The sequence below is a fragment of the Idiotropiscis lumnitzeri genome, chromosome 9 (genome assembly GCF_059441095.1).
Source record: "Idiotropiscis lumnitzeri isolate Australia: NSW breed Sydney's pygmy pipehorse chromosome 9, RoL_Ilum_1.0, whole genome shotgun sequence".
NCBI classification, from domain to species: Eukaryota; Metazoa; Chordata; class Actinopteri; order Syngnathiformes; family Syngnathidae; genus Idiotropiscis; species Idiotropiscis lumnitzeri.
The window spans coordinates 6,994,505-7,010,628 of record NC_142399.1 but is presented as its reverse complement, the minus strand read 5'-3'; the positions used below and the strand labels follow the sequence as shown (position 1 = coordinate 7,010,628).

General features: G+C 39.1%; 2 protein-coding genes across 3 annotated transcripts; both read right to left on the bottom strand.

The window, feature by feature from the left end:
• Nucleotides 1–150: 150 nt before the first annotated feature.
• Nucleotides 151–4,869, bottom strand: ciao2b (cytosolic iron-sulfur assembly component 2B). Of its 2 annotated transcripts, XR_015845001.1 has the most exons (6): nt 4,590–4,869; nt 3,753–3,832; nt 3,374–3,499; nt 3,054–3,099; nt 2,800–2,975; nt 151–292 (listed from the first exon to the last, which is right to left on the bottom strand). XR_015845001.1 is itself a non-coding variant. In XM_088304087.1 (5 exons), the coding sequence occupies exons 1-5, from the start codon at nt 4,714–4,716 to the stop codon at nt 2,875–2,877; spliced, it is 480 nt and encodes a 159-aa protein (XP_088160213.1). In that variant the 5' UTR covers nt 4,717–4,869; the 3' UTR covers nt 780–2,874. The 2 variants fall into 2 exon arrangements, 1 of the variants encoding a protein (XP_088160213.1); XM_088304087.1 differs by lacking the exon at nt 151–292 and having other exon boundaries at nt 780–2,975.
• A 3,374-nt stretch (nt 4,870–8,243) lies between these two features.
• lgalslb (lectin, galactoside-binding-like b) lies at nt 8,244–16,049 on the bottom strand. Its single transcript, XM_088305198.1, has 5 exons — nt 15,591–16,049; nt 15,268–15,351; nt 14,416–14,504; nt 11,716–11,908; nt 8,244–9,025 (listed from the first exon to the last, which is right to left on the bottom strand). The coding sequence occupies exons 1-5, from the start codon at nt 15,633–15,635 to the stop codon at nt 8,882–8,884; spliced, it is 555 nt and encodes a 184-aa protein (XP_088161324.1). The 5' UTR covers nt 15,636–16,049; the 3' UTR covers nt 8,244–8,881.
• Between the last annotated feature and the right edge of the window lie 75 nt (nt 16,050–16,124).

Below are 16,124 nucleotides of genomic sequence, written 5' to 3'. Positions count from 1 at the left end.
GCGGGATTTTTTTTTTATGATAAGAGCCTGTTTATCTATTTAGGACACACATACACTGATAAACCAATGCAGTGTAATAACTGACAGATCAACTATTTTTTTTCAGTCAAAATTTCGTGTTCAGTGTTCTCAATTCTTTGTACAGTAAAACATTATCCAACACGAGTAACGGAACACTTCATTTCAGCACCTTGCTAATACTGCGAAACAATATGAGTTTTGTAACATGCTTTAAATGGGGGAGGTAGCGCCATCTGGTGGACAGTCTTGTCATGGTAGGCAAATTCAAAGCCTGCAAAGTGAAAATAAAAATGTCTTATACATTTCACACATTGCACAGAAGAGGGTTGATAACCGTGCTAAATTTGAATGAATAAAACACACACACACACGCACACAATTTATTAAACCAGGCTTCAAAATGGTGAAAAATCAAAATGTCCATTTTAAAAACTCCAAATGTCAATTGACGTGTTTGCTGAATGCGCTGAGAAAAATGCCCAGCTCCACTTTCACTGTCACTTAGATACATTTGTACTGCCTTCTATACTGTATTCACGCAACAAACATAATGGCAAAAATATATCCACGTAAAAGCCTCTGGGGGCTGAAATTTATCTCCTCTAGCCTTCGCAAATAGGCTATTGTTAGCCACCAGCTAGCTTGCGAGCTAACAGGCTCCTGGACGCCGCTGACCGGCAGTAAGTTCGTTCAAAAAGTCACCACTTTGCTTGGCTTTGTATTGTGTGAGGCGGTGTCCACCTAACAGAAACTTCAGGGAAAGTTAAGTATTTATTAAAGCAAAACAGCACATTATTCAGCCTGTGGCATTTGACATTTGAGCAGAATTCATGCTAGGCATTAGCCCCACATTGCTTTGTGTTTCAACATAACAAAATTGGGAGTTGGGAATATGAATAACAGCAGAGTTGTTTTGTAAATTCTGGAATCCATGAAAGATGCATTTCTGCGAGTTAAATAACTGCTGAGATAACTGCATGGTCAGCTATAGAGGTCAAAATGGTTATTGCAGCAATGGTGAGTTCCATTTCCAGTTACCAGCATGCTTTGCAGCGCTGCCTGTAAAAAGTTGTCGCTCTCTTATTCCTTTGTTGAGTGTGCCTGTGATGTCTTTGATGATGACAACGGTTTAAAGGAACATCTGAGGTCAAAGAGCAGGATGGAGACGTAAGATTTCACACTGGCTCAAGTGAGGAGTCAGTGCGTATGTGGTGATTTAACGACACCACGAGGAGTGTATTGACACATTACACGAATTGTGTTGCCACTGAATTGACACCGTTGGACACGCAATAGTGACCTCTGCTGTAGATCTAAAATCATTACAGGTAACAAAAAATGTAAAAAAAGATGTAAAAGCTTCCATGCTGTAAACCCAACATTAGCCTAAGAAATATTAAAGATCTATTCAATTGCTTATGTTTTACTTGAACTATGATCTTATCTTTGTATCAATTAATTTGCTCCATTCGTTTCCTGAGTGAAGTTCTTTGAGACTGTTTGAGTAAATGCGCAAATTAGTTGGCATGTACGATATAGCAAATGTGTAATAAAATTCTGAAATAAAATGGGATGAGTATTATACTCTTGAAATAAAATGGGAATTATACTCTATTATACTCTATTTTTCAATTTGTACTCATAAAAAAGTTGTGATAGCCACTGCTTTAGCAGTCACAAAAGATGAACGAACGGGAAGCTGCGAATGTCTTCCAAAAATGTCGGGAATGGTTTACAGGCGTGACGTCACAAGGCGTTAAATAACAGTGAAGCGTTCACAGTGGGGTTACATAATCCCTCCGATGTCTTTTAAAACGTTTTGGGTTACTATGAAGAAATAAGAGTGTTGAGTTACATCACTCTGACCGGCTGCCATTTTACGTCTTTGGCGACAACAACATGACAGATGCATTCCAGATGAACTCACTCATGCTGCAGACTAATTTCTCTTCTTTTAATCTGATGCAAAGAAAACAGACGGGCCACAGAAATGTTACAATAGCGCCACTTGGTGGTCAAATAGGAACACGACTTAGTTGTTCGTTTTTCAGAAGTATTGTATTTCAAATTTCAATTTTGTTTTTTTTTTCTTCCAAGTGCAAATATGTAAAACCCTTTGGTCTTCATTTAACATATTCAATATTTGTTCACACAAACAATATATCAGTTGTTTTGTATTTGTGCCAGAAAACAGAGGCGGCAAATATTTAAATTAAATACAAATATTTAAACAGAATTGTGAGACAAACATTTGGATTTAGTTTTCAAAAGAATCAAATTGAAAATAGATAACAGTAATGTTTTGTAATCCAATCACTCGGATGCAGTTTGAAAAATAAAATAAAATCCATTTTTAATTCAAACTCATCAATCATTTGTATTTAAAAAAGGTGGTGAAAACAACTTTGCCAACCATTTCAACGTCTATACTTTGATGCACACAATTAGATACAATTCTACATCGGGTTCTGGGATTCCAAACCATTTCTCGGGATGGAAACACTTAGATAATAATTTTGAAAAATAACTTTTTTTTTATTTTGGGAGGGAGGTGGGTGTGCGGTTCACACTGTTACACGCACAATAGGATTGCAGTAACAAGCAACTATGATCATCAAAACATGGCATACAAGTACAGAAAGCCTTTCAGAAATGTAACGGAACCATTGCGCGGTAGTACCACCCAATGATAGTTTTGCAACAACGTGGAGAGTCATAAGAGCAGAGTTAAAGTGAACAGTGTTGCCTAATTTACCATACATGAGTGCATTTGCTTACCCTCTGCTGTGTATTTAACAACTTCCAATTAAGGCTCCAGTGGTGTCAGTGGAAGTGGGGAACACGTCCTGCTCCTCAGACGCTCCTGGTGGACAAACACTGGTTGACCACCTCAAGCAGCGACGAGTTCTCCAGGGCGGCCGCCACTCGCTCTTTGTCAGCCAGCTGCTTGTTCACTGTGGCCATAAAAACACGAGGGGAAAATCAAAAGCTTGCACTTTTGATGTGAGCGGGACAGCGTGAACGCATCCTACCTGCGTCCTCGGAGGCATGTGTCCCAGGCGTGATGTGCACATCGATCTAGAGGTGGACACAAACACACACATGAATTTAAAAAAAGTCCCTTGTTCAAATGCCAGCTTTTAGGGATCCCCAAAAACAAACAAATAAATGAGACCAAGGCAAACCTTTTCAAAAATGTTCCTACGATAAGTTTATCTCTTGCCTCATTTGACTGAAGCCCATATCTCACGGATCGAATGTTTTTATTTTATCAGGGTTCGCTCAATGTTGCAAAGATATTCCCAAAGAGTTTTAATGAACGCAAACATTTGAACCGGAGCAAGCGGTGAACCTTGAATCGGTCGGGCAACGAGCGCAGAAGCTTCACTTTGATTGACAGGCCGATGAGCGTGGCCATGCTGCAGTGGGGGATGGTGGGCGTGAATTCCACATCCACTTTGCTCTCTGCGTCGTTCACCTGCACGCAAAAAAGAAATCCGCGGAATTAATTAAAAAGACAGCAATAAGAAACTACTTGATGCAAATGGAAACTTTGGGCATGGTCATCAATTTGGTGGTTGAAGAATAAAAATGCATAAAAGAAAAAAATATTTTTATTGTTACATTCATTTTTCAATAACATAGGTTTAACATATGTAATTATTTGGTTACTTCAAGAACGCAATAACATATAAACATGTTTAAAATAGATTAAGCAATTAAGAACCTACTTTCACTCTGACTTGCTCCACCACGTTGAGCTCCTCAAGGGAGAGAGGATGTTCTGGATCATTGATGGATCTGATCAGATGTTGCATCAGTTAAAGACAATCACTCATCTTAATCTATCGTATCTCATCACCAAATGAGACATGGGACAGTTTGTGATTCGACGACAAGCCACACAGCTGTTCTGTAAACAACCACTGTGCAGCTCAGCCTTTGGTGAGATGTCCTGGCTAGGAATAATATAACTGATAACATAGCAATACAATCCATGTTTAAAAAAAAAAAAAAAACGACAGGTAAGGGTCTACTTAGACTAAATTACAAGGCAATTAACATTTATGCATAATTTTTAATTGTTTAAAACTGTAAAAGATTTTTCAGATTTAAAATAACTATGATTAAGATGATTTAAAGCACTGCTCTGAATGTTCGTTTACATTTTTTTTTTTACATATAAACGTCCTAAATTCTTTTGTTTGTAAATATGTTTTTACATATGAAGCACATTTAGTTATCTTGTGCGTGAAATGGGCAATGCGTTAAATATGTCCCATTCTTTAAAAAAATGTTGTTCTGGAACATTTTTTTGTTGATTAGAACGTCAATAAAAAAAAGTGCTAATGCATTTGGGCACGGTTTGCCAACTGAAACTAAACTATGCCATCTTTTGTAAATATATCAATCAAAAACTGCAACACGCTTCCTAGTGCAACGGAAAGTGAAAAAGTCACACAGACAAAAAATGCAAAGGCCAAAATTTCAACAGTCAATGTTGTAATAGTCAACCAAAACAGCCACTGATTTAACTTGCGTATAACAGAGAGCCAAAAAAAGGATATCAAATATTTCTCTGTCATCTATGGGATCATGGAAGTCTTCGTCCTCATCAGCGGCCGTCTGCAGCCTCTCGCCAGACCGCTCGAATATGACCGGATTGGCGTTTTCTAATTGGGTCCCACCAGACATTTTGTAGCACTACTTCAAATTACTTTGCGCCACCGTAACACCGTTCGAGGCTGTTGTTTAACCGGTGGATATGTAAGCCAGCGCTCGCCACCATAACAATGCACTTCCTGGAATAACTGCGCATGAGCAAAACACGGTACTTCCGGAACTACGGGTAGTGACAGAGAACAATGCACTTCCTGGAATAACTGCGCATGAGCAAAACACGGTACTTCCGGAACTACGGGTAGTGACAGAGTCCAAAAGGTAAAAGTACCACCGCAGTTGAAATGCACCGAAAACTTTTACTCAACCTTTACAAAAAACTATGACCATAAATTAACATGGATACGTCCATGTATTTTTTTTCCTGGGTGTATTAAGTTAGCAACTGTGTAGGTACACCGTCAGTGACGTTGATGGCATACGTGGCGTATGACCAAAACATACGACACACTTCCGGGAACGACGGAAAGCGACCCAGTTCAAAAAGCAAAACAAAGCATGAACATTGTTCACGCCTGTTTTGGCATTATTATAGATACGATTACATTTTAAATGGAAGTATAAAATGATGGGTAATAAATTATTAAACTGGATTCAGATTTATATGATTTTAAATCAGCATATGTAAAACAAAACGATACACTACAATGTTTTTTAAAATACTATAAACTCAAACACAGTCATGTACTAAGGTGAGAAGTTTATTGGTTTCCAAAGGAGCAGTTTTCTTTTTTTTTTACAAACGCACCAAGTCAGAAGAGGAAAGAAACATATGCAGAAGTCCGGACTGGTCTAAAAACAGCAGCGGAGTAGTTTTAGGTTATTTTGGGGGGATACCACACAGCAGAAAAAACTGCAATGAAAAATGATACTTGAGTTGATTTTGTGGTTTAAAAAAAAAGAAACAACCCACCAAGGGAGAAAAAAAACGCCTACAGCTTTTCCTAAGTTGAGTTCATCGCACACACATCCGCACGTTGCTGGTTATGCTGCAATAAATAAAAACAACACTTAAGTACACATCATGGAATTTGTGACTCTTTCTAGTTAGTCTAAAAATGCTTAAATGACACATCTCAACGCCGCAATTAGTCATCTATAAAAACAGACTACGGTCTCTGCTTGTTCAAGTCCTTGGTTATTTCAAAATACAGGGTTAGTTTATAAATATGTACATCTAAAGTCCAATAGTACCCACATAAGTCAAATAAATCAGTGGCAAAACATGACACCTAGTTTACAGACAAAGAGGTGTGAGATATGTGCTTAAAAAACACACCTGCTGTTTATTTATGATCAAATTACAATCAAGAGAACATTCATATCTTCACTCTATTGAAGGAATATAGTGCTTCCTTGAGATACAAGACACTCGATTTGTGAAGGTTTCTTTATTTTTATATATGAGCCGTCGTTCGGCTTATTTTTTGTTTTGACCTGTGAGCAAAAAGTTGAAATAGCCGCTAGTGGGAAGAAAAAATATTAACTGCCACCCAGAGTTCAAACTAAATATAAAACAAAGAATTACATGTCGAGTATTTACAATATCCTTTGAAATGAAGCAGAAGTGTGGCTATTAAAAAAAGAAATCTTGACATTGTTTCTTATTATGTCATTACTCTGTTGTCACAAAGTACAATATTATTAAAAAATTTACATTTAATTTGTGTGTGTGTTGGGGGGGTCTGTAATGGTTTAACGGCATTTCCATTCAATTCAAATTAACTTGTATCTCAAGGCATCACTGTAGATAGAAACCTGAATTGGTTCAAATGAATGCTCTAGTGAACAATTATACAAGAAAAGCGTACCAGGTAGCATCTTCCGTCTCACCTTGTCATGTGTAAAGGTGACATTTAAAGTTGCACAAGTGAAAAACCAGGACAAATTAAATGACTCTGAAGTTAGGAAGGTAAAGATTAAGACAATTGTGTAAACACGTTTCTCCTCTGTGGGACAGGAACACTCATTTCATCATTCAGCATCAATTAAACACTTTAATCAGGTCCTAATTTACAAAAAAAAACAGTCTTCAAGTTTCTTTAAGTGTATCAGTACCAAAAAAACACCACAAGAAAACTCCCTGTTTCCACTCTTTTCCCCCTTAAGTCAACAACAAACACGTTACAATTATTATACAGGCTTTTGTTTCCCTACACGAGTGAATGTGCTTGTTAAAATGGTTGAAAGCGAAACGTGTCATTACAGTAGAGTACCGTAAGCCTGCAATACTGTACAACGCCAAGCACAGTCGACACACACAGAGCACGTTTTGTTCTGCTGCTGCAGTAATGATGCAACAGGCTGGACGCGAGTTTCCTGTTTGCCGAAAATTAAAAAAAAAAAAGGGGGGAAAAAAAGGAAAAAAAAAACCTAGGGCCAGGCTGCGTGAGCACAGAAAACCGGAGAGGGGGAAGAAGAAAAGGCGAATTTGGGGTTTTACGTTTTTTTTTTTTTTTTTAACATTCTTGCATTCTTGTTGCAGATCCCCCTTTGTAAATGCTTTTATGTTATACATATTCGCTGATTTAAAAAAATGCTTGATTGGACTGAAGTTAACTTTGGCACTTGCTTCACATCTTTTGAGCCTTCCTGTTACTCAAACTGAACCTGAAAGTGTCCGATGAAAAACATTTAAGGTACAGTGCATTTGTCATATTACAGCCTTGTTCCAAAACTGAATAAATCCAATTCTACAATGTGCCAACTTGAAAAAAGAAAAAAAAATGATAGGTGTGCATGGCTAAGTTTTTTTTTCATATATATATATATATATATATATATATATATGAAAAAAATTTGAAAATGCAAATTTTCATCCAAAATGCCCACCAGTCAGGATTTTACTTCCTGTTTGTTTTCCTCCACCCACGAGAAATCTTCATCAATTTAGACTATTTAGGTCATGAGTTGCCGTGACAACCAAGAGATGGGGGAAGGGGGGATCCCAGAGGGATGTCGGGAAAAGAGGACGTAGCTGGAATACGCAACTTATCTTTGCAAAGTGACTTTTAGTGTAACAAAATGTAAATTGCGATTTACTGTCACTGTAAAACATGTTGATGGAGTGAATAACAAACAAACAAAAAAAAGGTCCAATTAGATATCCTTGTAAATTGGACATGCAAGGGTGTCTCTGGATGCAAAGTCAGAGTTCCTAAAAAAAAATGGAAACGCAAAGAGAGATGCTGTGAGATGTACCCGTTTCATGTTTTAATCTAACTAAAAGTGTTAAAATGTTTTAAAATGAAAATGTTATGAAAAATAATTTTAAATTGAAAAAAATTAAAGTATGGAAATGGAGGGAAGAGATATTGAGCTTTATATATTTTTTTAAATTTCTAATTATTTTTTTCATGTTTTAAATAAAAATAAAAACATGGAAATGACAAGAAGAGATGAAGTCTGCTTAATTTTGCGATTTTTAATTTCATTGAAAAATGTTAATGATTTTTTAATAAATTTAATGGATTGTGGAAATGACAATTAGGGATGCTGTGAGCTTTAAATTATATTTTTATTTTAAAAAAAATCATAAAAAAATACTTTTTAAATAAGCCTTCATTTTTTTTCAACTGGAAATGTAAGCAGTACGAAAAAATGAAAATTGGCAAAAGACGCTCTCAGATTTTCAACTTCTAATTTAATATTTTAACAAGGTTTTGTTGAATTAAATTTAAAAACAGCATTTGAATTTTAAAAATGTTTTAAATTAAGCTATAAAAAAAAGTCACTCCTAAAAATCTGGAAACATAAGGAAACATTTTCTAAATATATTATTTAATGTTTTAAAAATATATTTATTTCTAACTTATGTAAAATTATTTTAAAAATGAAAATGGCATGAAGGGATGCTGTGAGTGTTATAAATTCATCCTTATCTTTTTAGTTCAATAAAAATTCCATCTATTTTAATGAATGAAAATAGAAAATAAAGTTGTTTCGTGACTTGACGAATCTAAAACCTGAGAAATAAAATCAACGAGAGCTTTGCTGAAAGGGGAAAAACATATTTGAAGAAGAATACGAAAGCAAGAGGCGCATTGTTACATGACTAGCGGTGCATGTGTGTCTGTGTGTGTGTACGTGCTCAAGTCCTTTATGTACACACACTCACCCTGCCGAGCTTTGTGCATGCTTGTGTGTGTATGTGTGTGTGTGTTTGTGTTTGTGTGTGCGATTAGCCCAGCTTGGTGATCTGTAGGTCTCCGTCTATCCGCACCGTGTCGATGGAGGCCAAAGATTTTACTTTGTGGTAAAAGTCAAAAAGCTGGTGTCCGTCCACGAATATCCGGAACCTCTGGTGCTCGCAGTGGATCTCCACCTGGAAGCGAAGGCACACTTTGTGTCAAACACAACACTCAATTTTGGTAACCATAACAGAGTCGGAATACAAGCCATCGTGATGTGAAAGTGTGGAAAATGTGTTGAAAGCTTGCCGCAGACTTGCTGAAACCGCATTTATGCAGCTGGACATTTTGAGGTGGATTTCCACACAGAATCCGGGACAAAAAGAGATTATCATTAATCGTGGCATCTCTGCTACTTTCATTAAAAAAAAAAAAAAAAAAATGTAAAAAAAAATTAAAAAGTCATATTGCTCTGAACATCTGGACTTTCAATCGTGAGGCGACATAATGCCACACGTGGAACGTGACGAGCAGAATTTAGACCCTGACTGAGGTAGAAAGGTAAAAGTCAACAAACACATGGCTGTAGTCAGAAGACATGGTAGAAAGCTGACCTCTCTTAAAGAATGCTTGACGTACTGACAGTGTGTCACTGAGTAACTCGAGCTTATATACTGTAAAACATCAGGCCTATATGACATAATAAAGGAACAAAGCAGAAACAGATGATGGCAACAACTACGAGATGCGTCAAAGAAGTCACATGTCAGTTACAAGATTTGTCAGAAGTTCTGCACAACAAAAAAAAAAAAATGGTCATTTCCTAAAAAGAAAAATATTTTCATATTATTTTTGAAGTGCACAACAATAACACCAGAAAAAGTCGCTAGATTCATTAACAAGGTGCTTTTTTTGAAAAGGAGTCACTCCACACCGGAAGGCCAGGTCAAGGTATGCATGTACCAAAACCGTGATTTGGGGCGTTTTAAATCTTAGGATGACAAAACTTGGATTTATTCTTATTGACTTGTCCGGAGAAATGTAACAAGCTGAGCCAGTTGAAGTCTCACAAAGCAAACAACGAGCTAAAACGTGCAAACATTTGGATGTTTGAGCGGAAGCAAGTAAACAAACGCGTGTCACATGTCCGACCGAACGCGTGTCCTTGCATTGATGAGGAAACATGTCAGCCTTAATCTGCAGCCTGCAGCTTCTGGCCACTGAATTTTATCAGCTGGATGCTCTTACATAAGCAGGGACAGCGTCAGCATGAGGTTCAACCTGCCGGGGGAGGTATTTGTAATATTTTGGCCTCATTTTAAATTACAACTCTTGTTTTGGACCTCATTAAACAAGTGAACGCACGTTCTTACATGTGCTCGTCACCACATTAAGAATTACTGGAGCAGAAATGTGTGGAACTGAGGTCATGTGGCATAAATTCATCACATGTTATCTACAGCTGCCTTCACGCAGAAACAACAGTTTGTATCTGCATTGATGTGGAATTTCCTGTTTGCTTGTTAGTCGCAAAGTGCCGGAAAAAAGCTTGGATTATTCCACAACAAACAAGTGGTGGACGGCATTTAAAATGGTCATTTTGCGATGGAAGCGATTTATTAGAGAAAGCATTTAGCTGGCTGAAAATACGCAATTTATTACTTTTCCACGATCAAACGCAGCGGGTCAGAAATATCCGAGTTTTTGTGAAATGAGGTCGTATACGAAATTCAAGATGAAATACTTTTATCATAATATATTATAAGCAGAGTAAAAAAAAAAAAAATTCAACGTCGCAGCATAAGATGCAATATTATTAGTTGTTTTTCACAGAGGATAAAGAATATATGCCTTAAAGCGTTGAACTCATTTACTGCCATTGACGGCTAAAGACGAAGATGCGAAAATGTTCGTGGGGTTAGAGTTAACGAGGCAAGTAAACGTGATTTAAATTCGGTAGAAAACTGACGAAAATCCCGTACACGCATGTGACATCAGCTACTATCTACAAAATGAACAAGATTGTTACAATAATCCCTGAAGGACCGATGCTACTGGCAAGACAGCCGGACACATGTAGACACGACAGAGCAGGGACTGCAATTATTGTGCTGGACAAAACCCCGACATGTTTTATCACTGTCATCAAGATTTTTTGTTTTATGGAAGGAGAACAACGCACAAGCGCTCATTGTCAACATGCAAACTTCAATCACAACACATTAATCTCCTTTTGAGGCCTGAAAATGTGTGCATGCTGGTGGGAGTGGCGTCCGAAACAAGACCCCCGCCCCAATATTATATATAAAACACCCAACATTCAACAGGAAGTTGGCCATTTTGGTACTAACTCAGAATTTGACAAAAAAGCCCCCTGTTTTTTTTTGAGGGGGGGTTACAAAACAAAATATTCTTCAAAAAACATTCAGTATATATTTTCCATAAAAAAAGCAGTGGGAAATGAGGAAACAAAAATCCCAGGAAAAAAAAAAAAATCCAAAATATGAAAAAAAATATTGAAAAATTTGGAATGTACAGGTGTCGCACTACGACTATGCAGGAGTTGACTGCAGAGGCGGGGAGGCCATCGGGAACTTTGGGAAAATATGTGAATTTCCCAAAATGGCCGGTATATTTCCGGTCCTGGCCGTTACGGCCAACGATTACATTTCAGCGAATGATGGCTGCACGCCAACCACCCCCACCCCTCCTCAAAAAAAAAAATATATATTAAGAGCACATATTTTGTCCATATTTAAAACGTCATTTTTGTCGCACATCTGGTCAAGAAGTACATGGTCCTATGTGAAGAATCCTGGAAGCAGATTTGCACCAAAATATTTTTTGGCTTTGTCAATTTGTAACGAATTAACGATTTTTTTACCCTGAAAGGCTGATCTGGGATGAAGGGAAAATAGGCGGTGGAGGCCTCCTCCTCGGTCCACTTGCCGGCCACGCGGGCGCTGCGCAGGAACTGGCGATCCGAGAAGCGGGCGGTGAGTTTGAGGGCCACGTCGTACGCCGCCTCCTCCTTGCCCTTGTCTTTATCCCGGCCGCAGGTCAGGCTCACGTCAAAGCTGAAGGCATAAAGGGGAGGAGAGGGAGTCAGCACGGAGGTTGCCAGATGTTTCAGTCTGAAGGCTAATCTGGGATGACGGCCCGAATGAATCATAATCCCCGCTGCTCATTTGAGCGAGCATCCGGCACCCTGCAGCTTGGTGTGCACACATGCACAAAACTGACACTAACGAGCTTGAGAGGAAACATGGACAAAGGTATTGAGATACCTCAATATGACAAGAAAGTCTTTACGGTTTGGCTGAACATTTTAGTGTTCAAATACACAATGTGGTCGGGTTATTTTAATAATTAATTTTTCAATTTGTAGATGAATCTGATTAAAAAAATGCTTATCCCTTTATTAAAAAACAGGACATTATTTCGAATTAACAGTTGAGAAAACGCACAAATGTAAATTAAATAAGGTGATTTTCTGACGTGATCCGTAAACATCTGGAAAAATGTGGCTAATTGTTTTCCAACATGAAAGCAGATGCTGACAACGGTTTTATTTAAAACTACCAAAAAAAGTGCGCTGAAATTTGAAGGATTTGCCAATCTTAATTTAAACAAGGTGTCGAAAATAATTACGGTGTAATTTGCCAATAGATTAGTGTTGATTAATATTGTACCGCAATTTTTTTTTTATTCTATTATTGTTTTATCTGTCAGTTTTACGGTAAACTACAAATCAGTGGGAAAAAAAATAGCTTTACGCAAGCATGCTTCGCCTCTTCGTCTTCTTTCATGATCGAGTCCTTTTTTTTTCTCAAACCGTTTCCTCAAAGTGATGTTTTATAATAGTCTCCCATTTCTTGAAAGCGAGAAAGAGAACTGGCACTCCGCAAGACTTTTCAAAATCATCTTTTATGAAGTTTTTACGCATTTAAAGCATGTTGTGGAGGTAAAACTGTATATCTATTTTTTTACTATGATCTCTCTAATGTCTAGAGTCCATTGTCCTATCGCGAGTGGGTCTGAAATAGAAGCCCTGAGAAAAACAAGAATCCACTGCAAACCAACATGTTGAGAATGACGATTCAGGGTGGACTGAAGTCGAGTAGTCCAACTGTTTGATAAAAGATATGCGTGTCCCAATACATTAGTCCAGTAGTCAGAACTTTTGTAATGTGCCCAGCTGCAGTGAGCGATGAAGTCACCACAGAGCAGGCAGGGAGGGTTAGTTCCACGTTGAACTTTCCATGTTGGGTCAAGTCACACCCAGACAAGTCTCTGCTTTTTTTCCCCTCCCTCTCCCACTGGAGAGGGAACGCCCTGACTGTCCTCGCAGAAGTCGCCATTCACCTTCATTTGGCGCATATATCAGTAATTATTCATAAGATTGGGGTGTGTGTGTTGGGGGGGGTACTACACAGGAGTGGCTCAGCCTCTAGAACAAAAGGATTTATCAATCTAAATCAGGGGTGGGCAACATAAGGTATGTGGACCTTTTACTGGCCTACCAGAGCAGTTTATCCAGATTCAAAATACGCTGAGGAATTGTTATGTAAAAAAAAAAAGTAAATAAATAAATCCCAAATAGGCAACCCGCAAATGCTCATATGTCATAACTGTATATGCCAGTACCAGTACCGGTCCGTGGGCCATTTGGTTTGCGGCCACACAGAGTGACATGATAAAAAAAGACCTGCCCACAGACTAGCAAAAATAACAACAAATGTCTTTGGGGATTTTCGGGAAGAGAAAAAGGCCGAATGATGTAACGGAAGAGGAAGTGCCTAAAACTTCAAATTATATTTGAAAACCCTATAAAGTGAAAAAAAAAATGCCATCTAAATTTGGCACGTGGCAGATAAGAGTGTTGTTAACAGCCCTGACAACACGAATCATAAAAAATAGACAAGTACATAAAATGAGGCTTCAAAATTGTGAAAAATAACACCAGTCCACACACTGGCTAGCCTAAAAAATAAATAAATAAATAGATAAATACTCCACGAACAACCAACTGCTCCACCCACTCCCTCCAGTGTTAAGCACTCAATCCTAGCAACAACGAGGCGCTCTAAAGCACCCACACCAGGAAGAAGACCCCGTCGACAAGTTGGCTGTCAAGTCTTACTTTTAATTTCGCTCGCTCCTCCGCCTTCTCTCCATGATGTGCATACACTCATGGCAGACAACGAGGCACTCTCAATTGGCAACATTAGTGGACTATCCAAAGGGAAAATGTGTTTTCAGGTGGGTGACTGCAAGTGACAATTGCGCCAAAAGACGACTGATATGGGGTGAGGTATTCAAGTTCTTATATAGTGGGGAAGGGGCAACTCAGGCCGGACGTCCAAGTGCATCAGTGGGTGTTTTAGCCACACACCCCCCCCTCCCCATCCTCCCTCGCCCTTTAAACACCTGAAAAACAGTTTAATGCTATATCAACAATTTAGTGCTACATTGTTTTCAGTCTTGGCACGTTTTCGGTAATTATTTTGTGACATGTTAATCAAATTTACAAAATATTTTGCTCATTAAAAAAAAAAAAAAAAAAACAACAAAAAAACTTTACCTGTCTGGCTCTAAGTCCACAATCCCCATGACAATGATCTTCTTCCCGGGTCTCATGCCGCCTCGTATGCGTCCACTGAAGGGAACTGTCTGCACATTAAAGAAAAAAAAAACACACACAATCTACATTAAACACTGTATATATATATATATATATATATATATATATATATATATTTAAAAAACTAGATGTACATTTTCTGGGCAGCTAGTGGTTAACATGTTTGCATCACTGTTCTGAGGTTCCTGAGTTCATGTTCTCTGAGCGCATGCTTGCTTGCTACATGTGAGTTTGAATAGTTTTTTTGTCCATATGTGCCCTGCGATTGAATAAGCAACCAGTCGCGGCCGGTTCTCTTGCAAAACATGCATGTTATGTTCAATTGAAATCAATCATATATTCATCATTTAAATTTGCAGTTAATATAAAAACCTCTTTGCAGAGTGTCAAAGGGTCTAAAAATGTTGCATCCATGTAAAAATGATTTGGGGATGGCCAGAGAGTGGCAGGGGCTGGCCACCATGTAGCTCCACCCCTGAATGTGAGTTCAAATATATTTTCGTCTATACACCATACCCAACAGTTGACTGGGCTACCAGTCCAGGTTCATATGCCAAAAAGTATTTTTCTTCTCCCCAAAAAGTCCTGCAGCTCATTTACGCTAAATTGTCCATAAGTGCGAATGTGAATGCTTGTAAATGCGCATGTTAGACTCTCCAAATAGTGCAACGTGTACCCCGCCTCTCGCCCAAAATCAGCTTGGATAGTATCTAGCTCACCCTGTACTCAAATTCGACCAGACAGTAAGGAAAATGGATGAATGGATGTACATGTCCCCCCATTCATTCCTACCAGCAGCCGTGCTAGATCCTCCTTGTCAGGTGAGATGAGGCCGACGCTCCCCAGCGAGTCGTTCAGCTGCTCGTCCTCCACCATCTGCAAAAACAAACCATTTCAAAAATATAATATTAATGAAAAAAATTGGATCCCTGGCACACAACAATTGAGCTCCGAACGAGTGGGGCAATCCTCTGAACACCGGCGGGCCAGGTGAGCCCGTGCACCCAAGAACGCCTCGCAGCGTGCACAACGCGGCGTGCACCAAACACGAACAACGCACACAAAGACAACGATTTTAAAAAGCAATCCGCGCGTCGGGCTGCAAGAGTACTTACAATCGCGTCGTTTTCTGCTGCCTGCACCGCCATCTTGAGCCGCATAGGATGCTGTCTGTCCCGGAGGAGGGGGAGGAGGAGTGTGAAGAGGAGGAGGAGGAGGAGGAGAAGGGGGGAGTGAAGCGCTGCCCTGCCGGCGGGCTTGGGAACGCCGTGTGTCCACGTCGTGGCACTCCTGCAGCCAGAAGGGCTTTTTGCGTTGTCGTCGTCCGTCTTTCGAACTGCTTATGGGCGGTCTAGCAGCAATGGTAGCCGGAGGGCATCCCCGCCTCGGGTGGCTGCTCTTTATCTGCTGACGTATGCTTTATTCATAATTACACACTGCCCAAGCTTAATCCCCGTCTGTTGGAGAGGGCTAATCACACACTTCACCCAATTACACAACATGGGCGTGTGCGTGTGTATTTTTAAACCAACCCCAACGACCATCTTGCAGTGTTTAATTGTCGAGCCAATACAAACCACATGTTTCTTTAAAATCATTTACCACCCCCATACACACGCACACACACACACGCGCGCGCTCGCACACAC